At 38.9% G+C, this 15,979-nt stretch overlaps 1 protein-coding gene across 3 annotated transcripts in view; it reads left to right on the top strand.

Moving 5' to 3' along the window:
* LOC135218286 (uncharacterized) overlaps positions 1–15,979 on the top strand; it is a 71,913-nt gene that overhangs the window by 14,786 nt on the left and 41,148 nt on the right. Inside the window, exons 3-5 of one of the 3 annotated variants that reach the window (XR_010315275.1) lie at positions 12,818–12,901; positions 13,483–14,998; positions 15,065–15,247. Coding sequence is in view for 1 of the 3 variants with exons in the window: in XM_064254495.1 (XP_064110565.1) it covers positions 12,818–12,901; positions 13,483–14,186 (788 nt within the window). In the remaining 2 variants the exon portion in view is untranslated. Of the gene's footprint in view, positions 1–12,817; positions 12,902–13,482; positions 15,248–15,979 lie in introns of those variants that run through there. The other 2 variants (XR_010315276.1, XM_064254495.1) reach the window with 2 other exon arrangements.

Here is a 15,979-nt window from a genome sequence, read left to right as displayed (position 1 = left end):
TTAAATCCCAATTGGGAGCCTTTAGTTCCTTAGGCGAACAGGACTGCTCCAAACTCTTCATTAATATAGCCATTTCCCACGAAGAGGAAATGTCTACAGCCTTCATTCACAGAACCAAAGCTAGTGCAGCCCTGTACCCCTTTATGGCAGTCACAGAAAGATGTTTTTTTCTGTTCTGAGATATATCAGGAAATCAGCTAACTGTTGAATAGTGGTTCTGAGTGGAGAACGACTGCATCTACAACACCAATCATAGTAGACAGACCACTTTCCCTGGTACACACCTGTCGATGACCTTCTGATATATCATGCCATCTGTGATGTTGCCTCCTGAGAAAAGCCTTTTGTTCGCAGGAAGTACTTGACAGTCTCCACCCATGAAGAGATAGGGACTTCACCGACTGGAGGTACCTCTCCACGTGCAGCTGACATAGTAGGTTATTCCAGGGAGACAGTTATCTCAGAACATCTATTAGGAATTCTAACAGGTCCGGGAACCATTCTGCCTTCAGCCACAATGGGGTTACCAGGGTTATCTTGAGATTCTAAGACCGCATCACCTTGTTCAGAACCTGACGGATTAGACAAAATGGAAGAAATGCACGTGTCCAGATTGTTCCACGGGTGTTGTAGAGGGATCTTCTGCTACTGCTACTGTGTCTGATCTCCAACACTATTTTTTTTTTTTTTTTTTTTTTTTTTTTGAAAACATGTCTGTGACCAGCCTTTCCCACAAGATAAACATTAAACATTCTGTCTACAATTTCTTGATGCAAGGACCACTCTGTTCCCAGAATCTGGTCCTGGCAGCTCAATTTGTCCGCTATTACATTCCTTTTCCTGGAATATATCTGACCCTAATATCTACTAAGTTCTCTACAGCCCACTGATGAAGTTCAGCTGTCATCAAGTATAACTGACGAGATACCAGGCCTCCTTGCTTGTTTACATAAGCCACTACTGTAGTGTTGTCCAACATAAATACTACTTAGTGCTCCTTCACTCTCTCCCAGAACTCCTGGTATGGGACAGTCCTGGCTGGAAGATGAATAAGAATTTAATCTTATTTTCTTGGCATGACGATCAGCCACAAAATCCCATGTCCTCCAACGCTAGACTGGTGTGCCGCACTGACGTCATCGATTCTTGCAATGACGTCAAACTAGAAGAAGGAAACGATTTAAGTCTTTTCCTCTTGTCTTTCTTTTTTATCTTCTCTTCTCAAGCTCATAATTTTTTCATAAACGTGTATGCTACCGAGTCTGAAAGCGTAGCTCATTCATGTTAGGTTGTGACATCACTGAGGAAGCAGGCTGTGATGTCACTGCGCATGATGGAAGACGCTGTGTAGGGACTGCTGGCATCCCTGCGTGGGCTGCAGAATTAGTTCCTAAATTCTGTGGCATTAGAAACATGTGCGCCACTGTAGCTGCTGTAGAGTTCGCCCCCCCCCCCGTAAACTGCAGACCAGGTGGAGGAGGGACATTTATAGTTGGGAGACCCAGGGGGGAAGCATGATGTCATATAGTAAGACAACAACCCATCCAAGGTTGGTATCCCTGATAGGCCTAACGCCTCCCACGTTCCCTCCATCCTCTGCATGTCGGGGGCTGAAACATACGACAAAGATGGCAATGCTCCCCTCTCCCCACTGGGAAGGAAGGAGCGTAATTATTAGTGCCCTCGTATTATTTTTACAAGGCACTGGGTTGTTCTTTTGATCTGCAAAGCAGATGTCAGTTGGTAAAATACCCTTCATTCTTGACTCAGTCTCATCGACTGTGATGATATTCTTTAAGTATCATTCAATTGCTTCTTTTTGATGTAGAGGTTGAGTCGTTGAAACTCATAGTTAAATAACAAGTTATGTTTAACAAGTTTACATCACAATGATATCTACGGGAAGATTTGGATAGCTCTTCAAGCAGAGATGTGTGATAGAAGTCTGATGTACAATTCGGTTTACAAGATCGTAGGTGAGCGATACATTGCTCAATTGTTATACACTCAAATGAACATAAGAATCTAGGTCTGTCACGTAGGCACAGACTGTAATGGGAACAACAACATGTATTTTGCCAATGGGGCATTGGTTGGCATTACTTTTTAAACATGAAACTGATGATCCAGTTGTATGCAAACTAAGACATTATACAAAGCGACATCAGAGCAACGTCAAGCAAACGTCAACACTGCTTCAATAATACATTACATTCCTACACGTTCTCATATGACCCCTTGGGTCATGGGTTTTGATTAACAATAATATTCATCATTTATAGAATGTCAAAATACATTCTTTATTATATGTATGTAAACTCTTACATAATGCTCGGTCCGCTATATAAAATCAAACACTAGATTATAGTTATTCAGAAAGTTTGACTTGTAAGTGTGATTTTTAGATATAAATGCAAAGACGTGATAAACATATACCTACCATCAAAGTGTTTGAGAAAATGATATACGACAGGTTATATGTAAAAATCTGATATAGAAAATACTTATAAAAAAATACATAGAGTACACAAATACAGATCCATGTAAAAGGTAGAGGACATATGCATATGATATAATAGTAAATAGTAATGATCACGTGATATATAATGATACAATTATATACTACTAGTCATGAGGATACATATACTACAGAAAATACTAACGTACTTCTGATAATTGCATGACGTAAAGATTACATGATAAAAATCATATATTAACTGAAATTAGTGGTACCAAAATGGGATAAGATACAAGGTAACAGATTGATTATAGGCTACTTGATTTGTTTGATTAATACTAATGATTAATATAAGTGATTAATCTAATTGATTAATCTAGGTGCACTTTATATAGATATATATAAAGTGCACAGATATATATTGGTTCATTGTTTAACTTCTGTATGCTTCAAAAAAGCATGCTGATAGATATCTAATGATTTTGATACTGATACGGATTCTGATACTTTACATACGGAATACATAGCCAAGGAGGTTTCTACTACACATTTAGCTAGCGTCTCAAACAGCATTTCACACAATTCACAGTTCCAAACAACCTCCTTGAGTCAAATGAAATGGCCAATTTCAAATGGCTCTAAAATCAAATGCCTTAAGAGCCATAGGATAATTGTCCAGGTGGGGTCTGACGTTCCGTTGATCAGCCATACTTGTCCTCCTCATCCTGCGCCATACAAATACATTCGCGATGATTAAAATCACCACCAGCACGAGGGTCATCGCTAGAAAAACGTAGAATCGAATGTCCTCCTTGGAATAGTAAGCGTGGGAAGTATGTTCCATTGTAGTCAATTTCGACAGCTGCTGAGCCACCTTCTCATTAAAAGGCAAGGGTAATGCTGGGATATGGGTGTTGGTCCAGGAAAAGTTCACGAAATAAGCCTGCTATCTTATGTGGTGCTTATTCCCCTAACATTGTAGGTGGGCGTTGCTCCACTGCAGCAGTCCGCAGTGACGAACAGTCTTGAAGTTGTAGACGATCCATCCGGACATGCGACGTTAAACTCTCCGACTACAAAGTGTAGCCAGGTTCCGTTATTCAGCCTGTAAGCGAACTTATTCTTGTCAAAAGGGTAAAGTAAATTCAGACAACGTTCAAGCGTGTGAGGGAGAGAGCCGTTAAGGACTAGACCTAACTCACATGAATTCGCTGATATATTATAGAATTCAAAAGAGTCAACTGTACAAACTTTATTACCCATGGCATGAGAACAATGAGTGAACCGATCAAGGTCTCTGACAACCGTAAAAAGTTCTTTATTAGGGGAAATTAATACTTAGCCAAAAAAATTCGATATTACTGGTAGTGATCTATTAGACATATAAGTGGGAAACGGAGCAATTTTGTAAGATTTCCAGGCATCAGAAGAATCGAAGGGAATATTAATCATGATTCTGTAATTCTCTACACTTACTGAAATTAAGCTGTAATAAAATTCGATCTTGTGGGCCTCTAACAAAGGTGCATAGCCAAGTTTCTCACGTGCATTCTCTTAGGTTAATGTTAAATCTTTAATAGGCAAGAGATGCGGCAAAAGAACTCCCTTTGTAGCTAGTGTAATTGCTTCTACATAATCTTTGGATTTTTCAATAAAATGTGAAGTTTTCCCACGGATATGATCTACTTTTGAATTGTAATATGCTAATGTTGCAAGTAAATATTGCATATCCATGATCTGATTTATATTACTAGAATGCTCGTTCACCAATGTCATAAGCTGATTTATTGACTCTGTCTGTAAAGTTCAGAGAAAATTAATTCATTTTGATGTTGTAGAAATTCTATTCTCTTATTTTGTTCATTAATTTTTAAGACGATTTGCAATTCTGAAACCTAAACTTGCAACGGACCAAAAATGTTGAGCACCGCGAATAAGAATGGATTACGTCTTTCTATGTTATTGTGACCTACGGTCCACATAAGAAGTTCACGAGCTAAGCATTCCGCTTCAGCTGTCTTGTTTTGCAAATCATACGACAACATCTCAGCTGCAGACAAAGTCTGTGCAAGCGGATTCTCTGGGTTGAAAGGAAAATGACGACTGTGCAATTGATCCAATGATTCAGCAAAATGCAATAAGTCGCTTTTAAGGTTAATGATATCATCTTCTGGCAAGAAAATCGCTCGCAAGTACACTTCAAGAATTATGTTACTCGCTGTAATAAATACATCCTCAGTTCTTTCAATGATAGAGCCATGTGTAAATTGGATATTTTTTGTTTCAACACTCCGCCCACATGAGAAGAATGTCTGAAAAAACAGTACCAATCCGAACAATATAAGTTTCATGTTGGAAACCTGCAAATAGTAAAATATATGTAATTACTTATATTAAATTAGATATTTCTTATTCAAAACTAATAAAAAAAAAAATTTTTCATACAAATTTTATATATACTATTTACCCTGTAAGTTTCATATAGGTATACATATTTTCACTCCTAGCCTTTCTTTCTTCACCCCCTTTTTTTTTTTTTGTCGACTACGAATATGAGCCAATGGAACAATCCGTATGTCAGTAGGTTTTGATATGTTTTGAACTTTTAGCCTATTTGCCATTAATATTTCTAGAATACTGAACGGGCCTTCAAACTTAGCGTTAACTTATAGTTCAAACCTTTGCGCACATATATTTGGATATAGATTTGATCACCTACCGCATATGGTTTTGTTTGTTTTGCGATTTTATCTTGATTCCTTTTCATTATAATTTGTGCCTCTTCTAAATTCTTACGAAGTATATTATATCTGCTTACACTTGCATTCATAATATCCCTTAGGGGATCTGATAAATTAGTGGTTGGCTTGAGTATGTCGAAAGGTGTTCTAGCGGGCGCACCGTACAAGGCCTCATGCTGTGTCATTTTTATAGATACATGATATGAATGATTAAGAGTACTTAGAACCGCAGGAACAGCCATATCCCAGTTCGGATCCATACCCCTGAGTGTAACTCGTAGGATATTTAACACCTTCCTATTCACTCATTCTACCAACCCGTTTGACTCTGGGTGATAAATATGGTATTGATTTTCTTAATGCAAAGGAATTCACAACGAGTTAAGGTAATGATTATTGAATTCTCCACCCGAGTCAGAGATTATCATGTGTGGAATTCCGTGTTTACAGATGTAGCACTCATAGAATTTTCTAGCCCATTCAATTGCGGTTTTTGGTTTTAGTGCTATTAATTCTGTATAACATGTCAAGGCATCTATTAACACTAAGAGGTGTTTATTTCCTCTGCCAGACTCGTAAAACCCTGTTAATAAATCTAAGTGTACTCTTTCAAAGGGTTGATTTAGAACGGGATAGGCCCCTAAACTGACAGGTGTCTTAGTGTGTCCCTTGTTTTCATGACAAATGTGACAATTAGTTATGTGCTTTTTTATATCTGTAAGCATTGTAGACCAGTAAAATAGTTTTTTGGCTTTCTGTGACATAATAGAGAACCATGGATGACCATGTAAGGGATTACAATGCAACCAGTTTAGGACGATTGGTATAAGAGAGATTGGTACTACTACCTGGTGGTTAGTCACCTGCGGTGTGCTTCGGGTTTTCCTCATCACGGACCTACACAGAATATTACCTTTGATTACATAATTCTGCTGCACATACTTTGAATATTCTTTTGCTTTAGGATTTCCGTTCAAAGCATCTATTATTTTGCTTAACTGCTGATCTTTTCTTTGTTCAGTTTGTACCACGATCGCTTGGGTTAGTGAATTTACTTGTTCCGATATGGTTTTAACAATAGGCACGGATGTTTCTATATCTTCTAGTCCAGCTAATGGTTCCTTACAGGATTGCACGGGATTGCGGGATAATGCGTCAGCTATGATATTCGCTTTCCCAGGTAGGTATCCTATCTTGGCTCCAAAGTCCTGAATGATCATATGCCACTGAGTTCGTTTGGGACTGTGATTAAAGCCTTTGAAAAACTCGGTAAGGGGCTTATGGTCAGTAAGGACCTTAACAGGGTAGCCGTAGATTATGAACTTAAAATGTACTAGTGAGTTAACGATACCTAGCCCTTCCTTGTCTATCACTGCATATTTACTTTCAGAGGGTTTCAGTTTACGTGAATAAAAAGCTATAGGAAAGAACTGTTTATCAAATTGCTGAAGTAGTACCCCTCCTACCCCTTGGTCTGAGGCGTCAGTTGCAATAAAAAATTTCTTATTAAAATCAGGGAATTTTAAGATAGGTAAACTGCATAATTCCTCTTTCAAGGTATCGAACACCTGTTGGTGCTTTTCAGACCATATAAAATCTACGCCCCTCTTCGTAAGATCGGTTAAAGGAGCTGCTATGATTGAAGAGTTGCGTATGAACCTACAGTAATACCCACTACAGCTCAAAAATTGCTGTATCCCCTTTACGTTAATAGGTACTGGAAAGTTACGGATAGCCGACACCTTATCATGGACCACCTTAAGACCTTGACTAGACACCGTAAAACCTAAATAGACAAGTTCGGTTTTAAAAAAAGTCACATTTAGGTATTTTTACTTTGAGATTGTGTTGCCTTAGTCTCTGTAGTACTAGCTCTAGTTTATGTAAATGTTCTTCTAAGGTATTAGAAAAGATTACAAGATCGTCCATATAGGTATGAAGGGTATCCCCTAACAAGTCTCCAAACACTATATTAATCATTCTGGTGAATGTAATTGGGGCGCAACGTAAACCAAAAGGCATACGTCAAAATTCATAATGTCCCTTGGCTGTGCTGAGGGCGGTGTATCAGGTACTCTCACTAGCTAATGGTGTCTGGTGGAAGCCTTTAAGTAAGTCCAAGCTGGTGAAGTATTTATTCTGACCTAACAAAGATAAGGTATCGTCGGTACACGGCACTGGAAAATGATTGGGAATCGTTTCCTCGTTTAAGCGACGGAAATCTACGCAAATACGCCAAGTCCGATCTTTTTTAGGGACGACGATCAAGGGAAAATTGTAAGGGCTATTTGATTTCCTAATGACTCCCTCTTCTAACATTTTACTTACTTTGTCATTGATCTCATTCTGGAATTTCATAGGGAGTCTATACGAAGGTACGTAAATAACCTTATGCTTGTCTTTTAACCATATTTGGTGTTCAATGACATTCGTTTTCCCTAGAGATCCCTCGATTGTGGAGAAAACATCATGATATTTAGTTAAAAGATAAAAAAGTTTCTGCTGGATCTCCACTTCTTGAATGTCTTTATATTGATTTTACTTTTGATAGATTGTAAGAGCGTGATTAATTTCAGCGACGGTTAGAATGCGATATTTATACACTTATATATCCACGATATGTAGATTTTTGTGGATTACTAGATTGGTATTCAAATGGTTACAGACTTCAATGTTAACTTGTTGCTGTGAGTCAACAGTGTGTAATGCTTGTATCGCGGAAAGTCCATTAATTTTCCGAGTGTCAGGAAGGATTAAAATTTCAGATCCCGGCAAAGTCTTTTTTACCCGCACTAAGATATTCGAGGGTGCATTCGTCTCGAGAATTTGTGTGCAGACTGCAATTGCGGGTGTGCGAGAATTCTGTTGGGTGGCTCGAACAATATCTTCATTTATGAGACAAGTGATTGGTTCCTCTATGTAAGTTATTGTTTGTTTAACTGTCTCTTTTTTGTCCTAAATGGATTTTAATGTGTTTGAAGATTTATAGAATTTTTCTTTGATAAACACGCCATGTTTGGCAGGAGCTAAGATAATGTTTTGTATGCCCATAGATGGGTATCCTACAATTACAACTGGATATATATAATTTTTTACAACTATAAAGGTATCTGTAAGCGTGCGCTTACCCACCCTGTGCTGAATCTGAGTTACACCTACGACACTTAACTCGTTATTGCCAATTCCTGAAAGTCGTACTCTGGACTTCTCAATAGGGAAGTTCGAAAACAACAAACGGTGAGTTCATAGGTCCATGATATTACATGGACTACCGGAATAAAAAAACAATGTAAATGGCTGATATTCTAAATTTACGGCATGTAAAGTAGGGTGTAATTCACCATTGCTTATTATAGCATGTATTGTATGAAAATCTACGGGAACCTGCTCTGATTTATTTGATACGGTCATGTGATTCATAGGAAAATTCTGGGATTCACATAATACTTCTAGGTGATTAAATTTATTTTTTAATTCAAAAGGTGTTGATATGAATGACCCAACATCACTCTCCCCCCCGCTGGAGTCGCTTACGTGGAGTTTGCTTTGCTTTGAACACTCGGAAAATTTGACTCTGACTGTTTTGGCTAGACGGCCCAGGAACTGAGTTCCCTGAAGCCCGATTTGCTTGTTTCTGATTCTGATCAAAGTTACTGTTTACTTGTTTCTTTTTATGATAATGTGGATTCTTCTTCTTGTTATCATTGGCAACGTTTTGTGTGTTTTTAGCATTACTTTGCTGCTGATTGCGTGAGAAACATTGAGTGTAAGAATGACTTGAGCTATTATGAATTGAACAATAACGCGTGCGGCGATCTGAAATCATATGACCCGCTTGTTTACAATGAAAACAAGTTATCCGTGCTGCGTTATTATTAACTATATGTACTTGCTGGGGTTTACTTTCATTCTTTGTAAAAACTTGAACAAGCAAGGGATCTAAATCTGCACACTTAGACATATGTTTCTTAATTTGTTTATATATGTCTAGTTCCGTGCTGTTGGGCAATAGCTCCTCATCAAAACACCGTACCAGGGCTTCCGGCAACATAGCCATCAGGAAAGTTAAGTATGTGAGCCTAATAAAATCTTTTACAGCCATGTCTTTCCTTGTAACCCAAGTAGTGTTATTCAAGTTATCCAGATATTCATTCAACCGGTCTGCAATTAGTGCCGCCCTATCCACCACGTTAAGTTGAGTCATAGAGATTAAATTAAGGATATTCCTCAAAGCTAAAACTGAGCCCAAGGCCTCCTCACTGCCATAAATGGCGTGTAATCTAATTTTAAATTCATCCCATGTATCCGCCTCTTGGAATGAGACACCCCTTAGGTACGAAGTTGCATCCCCTTTTCAGAGTCTGTGAAGCTTTTAGCTTCCTATAATTGTAGGGACGGTACAGTGATGCATTTTGCTTTTAAATGAGCATCCACAGATGAGATCCAAGATTCACGCCTTGGAGCAAAAACCCGTTAATACAGCCTTGAAAAGGGACGATTGCTGACCTGGCGCTAACTAATTTTACCACTGGGTTATTGGGCGTGGGGTTGCTTGGTGCAGGGGTACTCAGTATTGGATTGGACATCTTTACTTTTTGTTTTTTTTTATCACTATGGTTCCTAGCGACCCTATCAAAATATCTGTATGAATACACACGTCCACTGCGTAAACGCATATGCAATATAAAAAAATGTGTCACAGATAATAATAGTGTCCCCCAAAAGGTTGGGAAAAACAAAGATAAAAAGCCTGCAGGGACGAATAACCAAAGATGAAGATAGATTCCTGCAAGAAAGTAAGATTAAGGATGTCTCGTAACTCACCCCAGGAACACCGATCACTCGACCTGCAGAAAGGTGGGTACACACGTGAGAGCCGAACCTTGTATGTGTAACTGAGTTACGCATATACGGTTACAAGGTGTCAAAATGTTTAGGACGAACCGTAACCACGTTAAACACGTAACTTCATTTCAATCCACTGCGATCATCAGTCTGTCTCTGTCTGGGTTGTTTACCGACGATGGCTACCATGCAAGTAGCAGCTTCCGTGTATATTTATATACATTATTTAACGAAGATGAAGCGAAATAAAAGAAGATGGTGGCAATCAAGGTTATATACTAGAAGGGTAGAATACAGTGGTCGGGAATTACTCGCTGACATGAGATTCCAAGAAGTTTTAGGCCACAGTAAAGTCTGTTCTTCGTAATAACTAAATAAATTGAAGGACCTCTTCCTCACTCCAATCAGCCATGGAAGACATATACGTACTGACTGACCAAAACAAGGGGATCTACTATGGACGGCCTTGGTCATAGTCGGTGTTAACAAGTTCAGCAACCTCTGTTGTACGCGTGTAATACAGGTCCCGTCCACACATGGCGTAACGTTCAAGAGACCTCCCGCCTTTGATTTCGGGGCCCAAAACCGACAATTGGCGGGACGGAGGGCGAACGGAGCCTCGAACCTCGCGGGTTCGGGGTTCGGGTTCAAGGAACCGTCCACACTTGCGTTTTTGTTACAAGAATCGGTTACAATACAAGGTTCGGTTCGCACGTGTGTACCCACCTTAAAAGAGGAACACTCAAACTTACACACCGAATGAATAAAAAAGTTGTACTTAGCTGATATTTAAGGGGAAAAGTCGCTTCTTCCGTCTGCGCTTCCGTGCGACCCAGTTCGCTTAGTCGTGCGTTGTTTTGTTAGTAGGATGACTGTTTGCCGTTTCGATGGGTTGTTGATGATCCTCTGAGGAAGACACGTTGACGGAAGTTCTCGAAGTTCCACACTGTCGAAGACGCCCAATATACGATGTTTAAGCCTCTTGATATAAAAATGTATGCTTAATTTGTTTCATCAACAAAGCTCGGGGATGAATGTCATCTCGGTACGATCAGAATGATACTCGTGTTGCCATCAGCAGCATTGGCTTAGACACGAAGTTGCTTGTAGATTCTCTTGCCCCGCCTTCATTGATGTCCGATATGTGTAATGTTTCTAAGATTTGTAAGTCTTCGGTAGATACGGGTTCTTCTTGCTGTGCTGCCACCATAATATTAGTGCCCTCGTATTATATTTACAAACGAGGCACTGGGTTGTTCTTTTGATCTGCAAAGCAGATGTCAGTTGGTAAAATACCCTTCATTCTTGACTCAGTCTCATCGACTGTGATGATATTCTTTAAGTTTCATTCAATTGCTTCTTTCTGATGTAGAGGTTGAGTCGTTGAAACTCATAGTTAAATAAGTTATGCTTAACAAGTTTACATCACAATGATATCTACAGGAAGATTTGGATAGCTCCTCAAGCGGAGAGGTGTGATAGAAGTCTGATGTACAGTTCGGTTTACAAGATCATAGGTGAGCGATACATTGCTCAATTGTTATACACACAAATGAACATACGAATCTCGGTCTGTCACGTAGGCTCAGACTGTAATGGGAACGACAACATGTATTTTGCCAATGGGGCATTGGTTGGCGTTACCTTTTTAAACATGATACTGATGATGTAGGTGTATACAAAATAAGACGTTATACAAAGCGACGTCAGAGAACGTCAAGGCAACGTCAACACTGCTTCAATAATACATTACATTCCTACACGTTCTCATATGACCCCTTGGTCATGGGTTTTGATTAACAATAATATTCATCATTTATAGAATGTCAAAATACATTCTATATTATATGTAAACTTACATAATTAGGTACAAAACCACCCAAAACCCCTCCTGATGCTTCCAACAACGAATCATTAGAAGAAACTGAAGGGATATGGGAAGTATCAAATCCAGGTGGAGAAACATATGGAACAGCATGATGCATAGTCGGTACAAGAGAAGCTGAAGACGCTTAGTCATCCAAAGATGGCGGCGTCTCCTTTCTTTTGTACTGGCCCTTTTCTTAGTCACAATAAATGAAACATGGATTAGTATTGTACATACTTTTTATCTGCACCTACTGCACGCTGATTGAGGATCCGTAGGCACCAAGGTTAAAAATCTTGAACAAGGAAACCCACTCATTGTGATCCCGAAGAAAGCTTCGTTGGTGAGGCAAAATTCTCCTTGATCTCTCACAACTTATACAAACCTACCAGATCACACACTGAGTAGTGCACCCAGAAAAAAGATAGGAAAACTGGCAACTAAACCGGCTTTAAGGAGACAGAGAATAATCACGTCCTCTCTTAAAGGTGGTAAGAAAGTAACTGTTGAGCTCACAGGATGCCCTAGGCATGAAAAATACAAATTGATTAAAAATTTGTCATTTCATTGTTGCAAAATGAAGTAGCAAATACTATGGCTGTTAGTTCTGGCCAAACTAGACAGACTGAAGAACGATGCAACACGGAACATTTAGGTAGAGTATGTTGGAATGGTTGCAAAATACAATGCCAGAGTGAATGCTTGAACTTCTCTAGTTTTAATGACTACATTCATACACACTTTTTTGTACTGTAACCCTTTTGTGTACTGTGAAAAACATTGCATTTTTCCCTAAGTAAAAAATTAAGTAAGAAATGGATAATCCTAAAATTTCAAAAATGGTAAAACAAATTTATAATTCCAGCTTCATGGACAATAAAAGGTTGAATTTCTTCGTCATTTTAGGGGATGTTAGTCACTACCCAAGTGGAACCTCAGAGGAAGATGAACCGATGGACTTCACTAGATCAAAAGTAATGGACTTGTCAGGTAAGTCGGTGATTATACTCACAAAGCAATTATGGATTATCATCGCTTCTTTTGAATGTTTAATGTTTGCTTTACTAAGGAAATAGGGACGTTGTTCTAGAGAGTCCTGTATATAAATGACTTCTTATATGAATACATAGTGTTTTTAGTAATGATTCTTTTCTCCAAATGTCATCAAAATGCACTCAGTGTGTAGAGTTTGGTGGGGAACTATTGCATTGTTTTTTAATGAGCGTCATTGAATAGCAGTGCAACTTTTCCAAGTGGTCAAGGTTGAAAAGAATGTAGTGTTGATTTGTGGTTGTAATAGACTGAAATTTATCAGCTACAGCCTATATGATGCCATCTACTATGTTTACACTCATTTCACTTCTTCAGGAGGGAATTCACTTATTCAAGAGGGGAGGTAGCCTTAACGTTATGGATCCTCGGGGTTCCTCTGGAACTTCTTATCCAATCTTAAGTTACTAAGTTCTTATATATATATAATATATATATATATATATATATAATATATATATATATATATACAGCTGAGAAAGATAGTAATGTCATGTTAATTTAATTCTTATCTTGTACAGGTGCAAAGCAATCAATAGAGGCAGACAACAAGAATGACTGGTATATAATTGATACAGAAGAACCATACACAGAACAGGAGCCAGTGATAAGTACTGTAGGGGAACAAGATATATACCAAGAGAATTTAGTACAGCCGAGAATTTCAGCACCCATTACATCTATTCCCAAATCGACAGGAGGTAGTCAAGCACTTCCAGTGACCAATATAGCTGTAGATAATTTAGACACTGATGATAGTCAGTCTGATAACACAGATGAACTGCACAAGAACAGAGGGCGAAAAAGGAAGAAAAAAAGGGGAGATGCACCATGCAAAAAACGCAGAGTGACAGGCCAGGGTTTCAAGGAAGACAAGAAACCTCCAGAAAACGAAAATCAGATTTCAGGGAACCAAGGAGAGTCCGGAAGTGTTCCCAACAATCCACCAACTACTAAGAACAGGTCTGATATGAGAGAGCTTGAGGAATTTATGAATCAAGCTGTGGAATTAGCATGCGATCTGAAAAAACTCCGTAAACTCATGAATGAGTGGCTGTCAAGGAAAGGGATGTCAGAACTCATACTTGATGGTGAAGACTTGATAGATGGTGTCATTTTAAAGGAAGGCGAAGCGGAGATGAAGCGTCGCTTCATAGAGCGTTATCGAGAGATGGAGACCAGAAAGAAAATCAGTGAGGACCTTGAACGCAACGGCTTAGTTTAGCCGTAGGGGGGCTAGTGCCGTCATTGCACCTCCTAGGGTGCACTGTAGGCATTACTCGCAGCTTCTCTTCAGTTCCTAGCTGCAACCCCTTTGATTCCTTTTGCTATACCACTGTTCATATTATCTTTCTTCTATCTTGCTATCCACCATCTCCTAACAATTATTCAGGCTTTCCTCCTGTTACACCTTTCAGTCCTGCCTACTCTCTCGCCTTCCTTTCCAGGGCGACTTTCTTGGTCCCTGTGCTTGGCATTTGTTTTGTTGTTGTTTTAGATTAAGCTGTCACTATGCCAGCACGGGCTTTTGCTCATAGAGCAGCCCTTGGGTCATTTTGAATATTTCACTGTTGCAGATGGTTACATAAAACCTTAGATTAATATTTCCTTTTCATGCATTTCTTGAAAACAATATGCTAAGAGTAGTCTACAGCCCAATATGAGTGGTGTAATATCCTGGGAGAGGGGGGGCGCGGTTTTGATAATGCCGTCTGTTCAGCTCATGCAGTGCACAGTAGGCATTACTTGAGGTTCCTTGCTGCGTGCCTTCGGTCTCTAGCTGCGACTCCTTTCGTTTCTTTTATTGTACTTCCTTTCACACTCCCTTTCTTCCATCTTACTTTCCACCCTCACCTAGCAATTGATTTGTAGTGCAACTGCTTTGAGGTTTCCTCCTGTTACACCTTTCAGACCTTTTACTGTCAATTTCCGTTTCAGAACTGAATGGCCTCATAGGTCCCAGTCTTGACCTTTGGGCAAAATTTTATATTCTGTTTATAAAAAATAAACTCATGATTAAAACCATGTAGCTTGTAGGTATAAGGCGTTTAAAAAAACATTTATAAAAAAATATACTCATGGTTAAAACCATGTAGCTTGTAGGTATAAGGAGTTGGGCTAAGGTGGTTCTCTTTATATACTATATACCTGTAGTTATCCTGTAGACTGAATTGCGTCAGAATTCGCCTTCTTGACAGACTTGCAAGAAGCTAATCCTGGTGTAACTCGACCCCAACTTGTATTACCTATTAATGTCACGTGTGTTGCATTAAAATATGGTTTTCATTTATTTTTTTTTTTTCCTTATTAACCAACATGTACTGATTTACGGGATATTTTATGGTAGGACGAGGTGGTTAAGTGTAGGGTTAGGTGCCTTCGAAATTAACCACTCCGAAATCTGGCAAAATCGCTTTACGGTTATGTAATTTCAAGATGTGCAATAGAATCTTGGTATGGTGAAGTATACTTATGGAAATCTCAGGTTGGCAGCCTGTCGCATTAGATAATATTACCACAAGGGGATCAACTAGTGATAGAAATCCTTTTGTTATATGTGGTTATTGAGTAGATGCAAAGCCATAACTCATACCGCAGATTCATACAGAAATTAGCCAGTACGTATATATTTGATTAAAACCTTTTGTTCCCAGGAGCAGTACTGTTTCAAAGTCTTAGATCTGGGAGCACAAACCTTTCAGTATACCTCTGTGGCCATTACTTCGTAATGCACCTTCATTTTTCTCTGCCTTGCTGTGCAATCTCTACAACTCTCTCTTCACTGTCTGAAAATCTGAATGGTCGAAATTGCCCCTGTGCTTGCCTTTACAGCCTAAATTTTGGAAATCAATAAAAAATAAATGGTAAAAAATCATCTGTGATGGAAGTGATTCTTCAAGAAATCAGCCATATCACTTTTGATCAAAGCAGATCTCTTCTTAGGTCAAGGAGACATTGTGGAGGATGACACAATCATGATTTCTCAAGTGTGATGTCTAGAAATTAGAAAACTGCAAA

This window comes from Macrobrachium nipponense, chromosome 9 (genome assembly GCF_015104395.2).
Source record: "Macrobrachium nipponense isolate FS-2020 chromosome 9, ASM1510439v2, whole genome shotgun sequence".
Lineage (NCBI taxonomy): Eukaryota > Metazoa > Arthropoda > Malacostraca > Decapoda > Palaemonidae > Macrobrachium > Macrobrachium nipponense.
The sequence above is the reverse complement of the archived record's forward strand: the minus strand, read 5'-3'. Positions and strand labels throughout refer to the sequence as shown.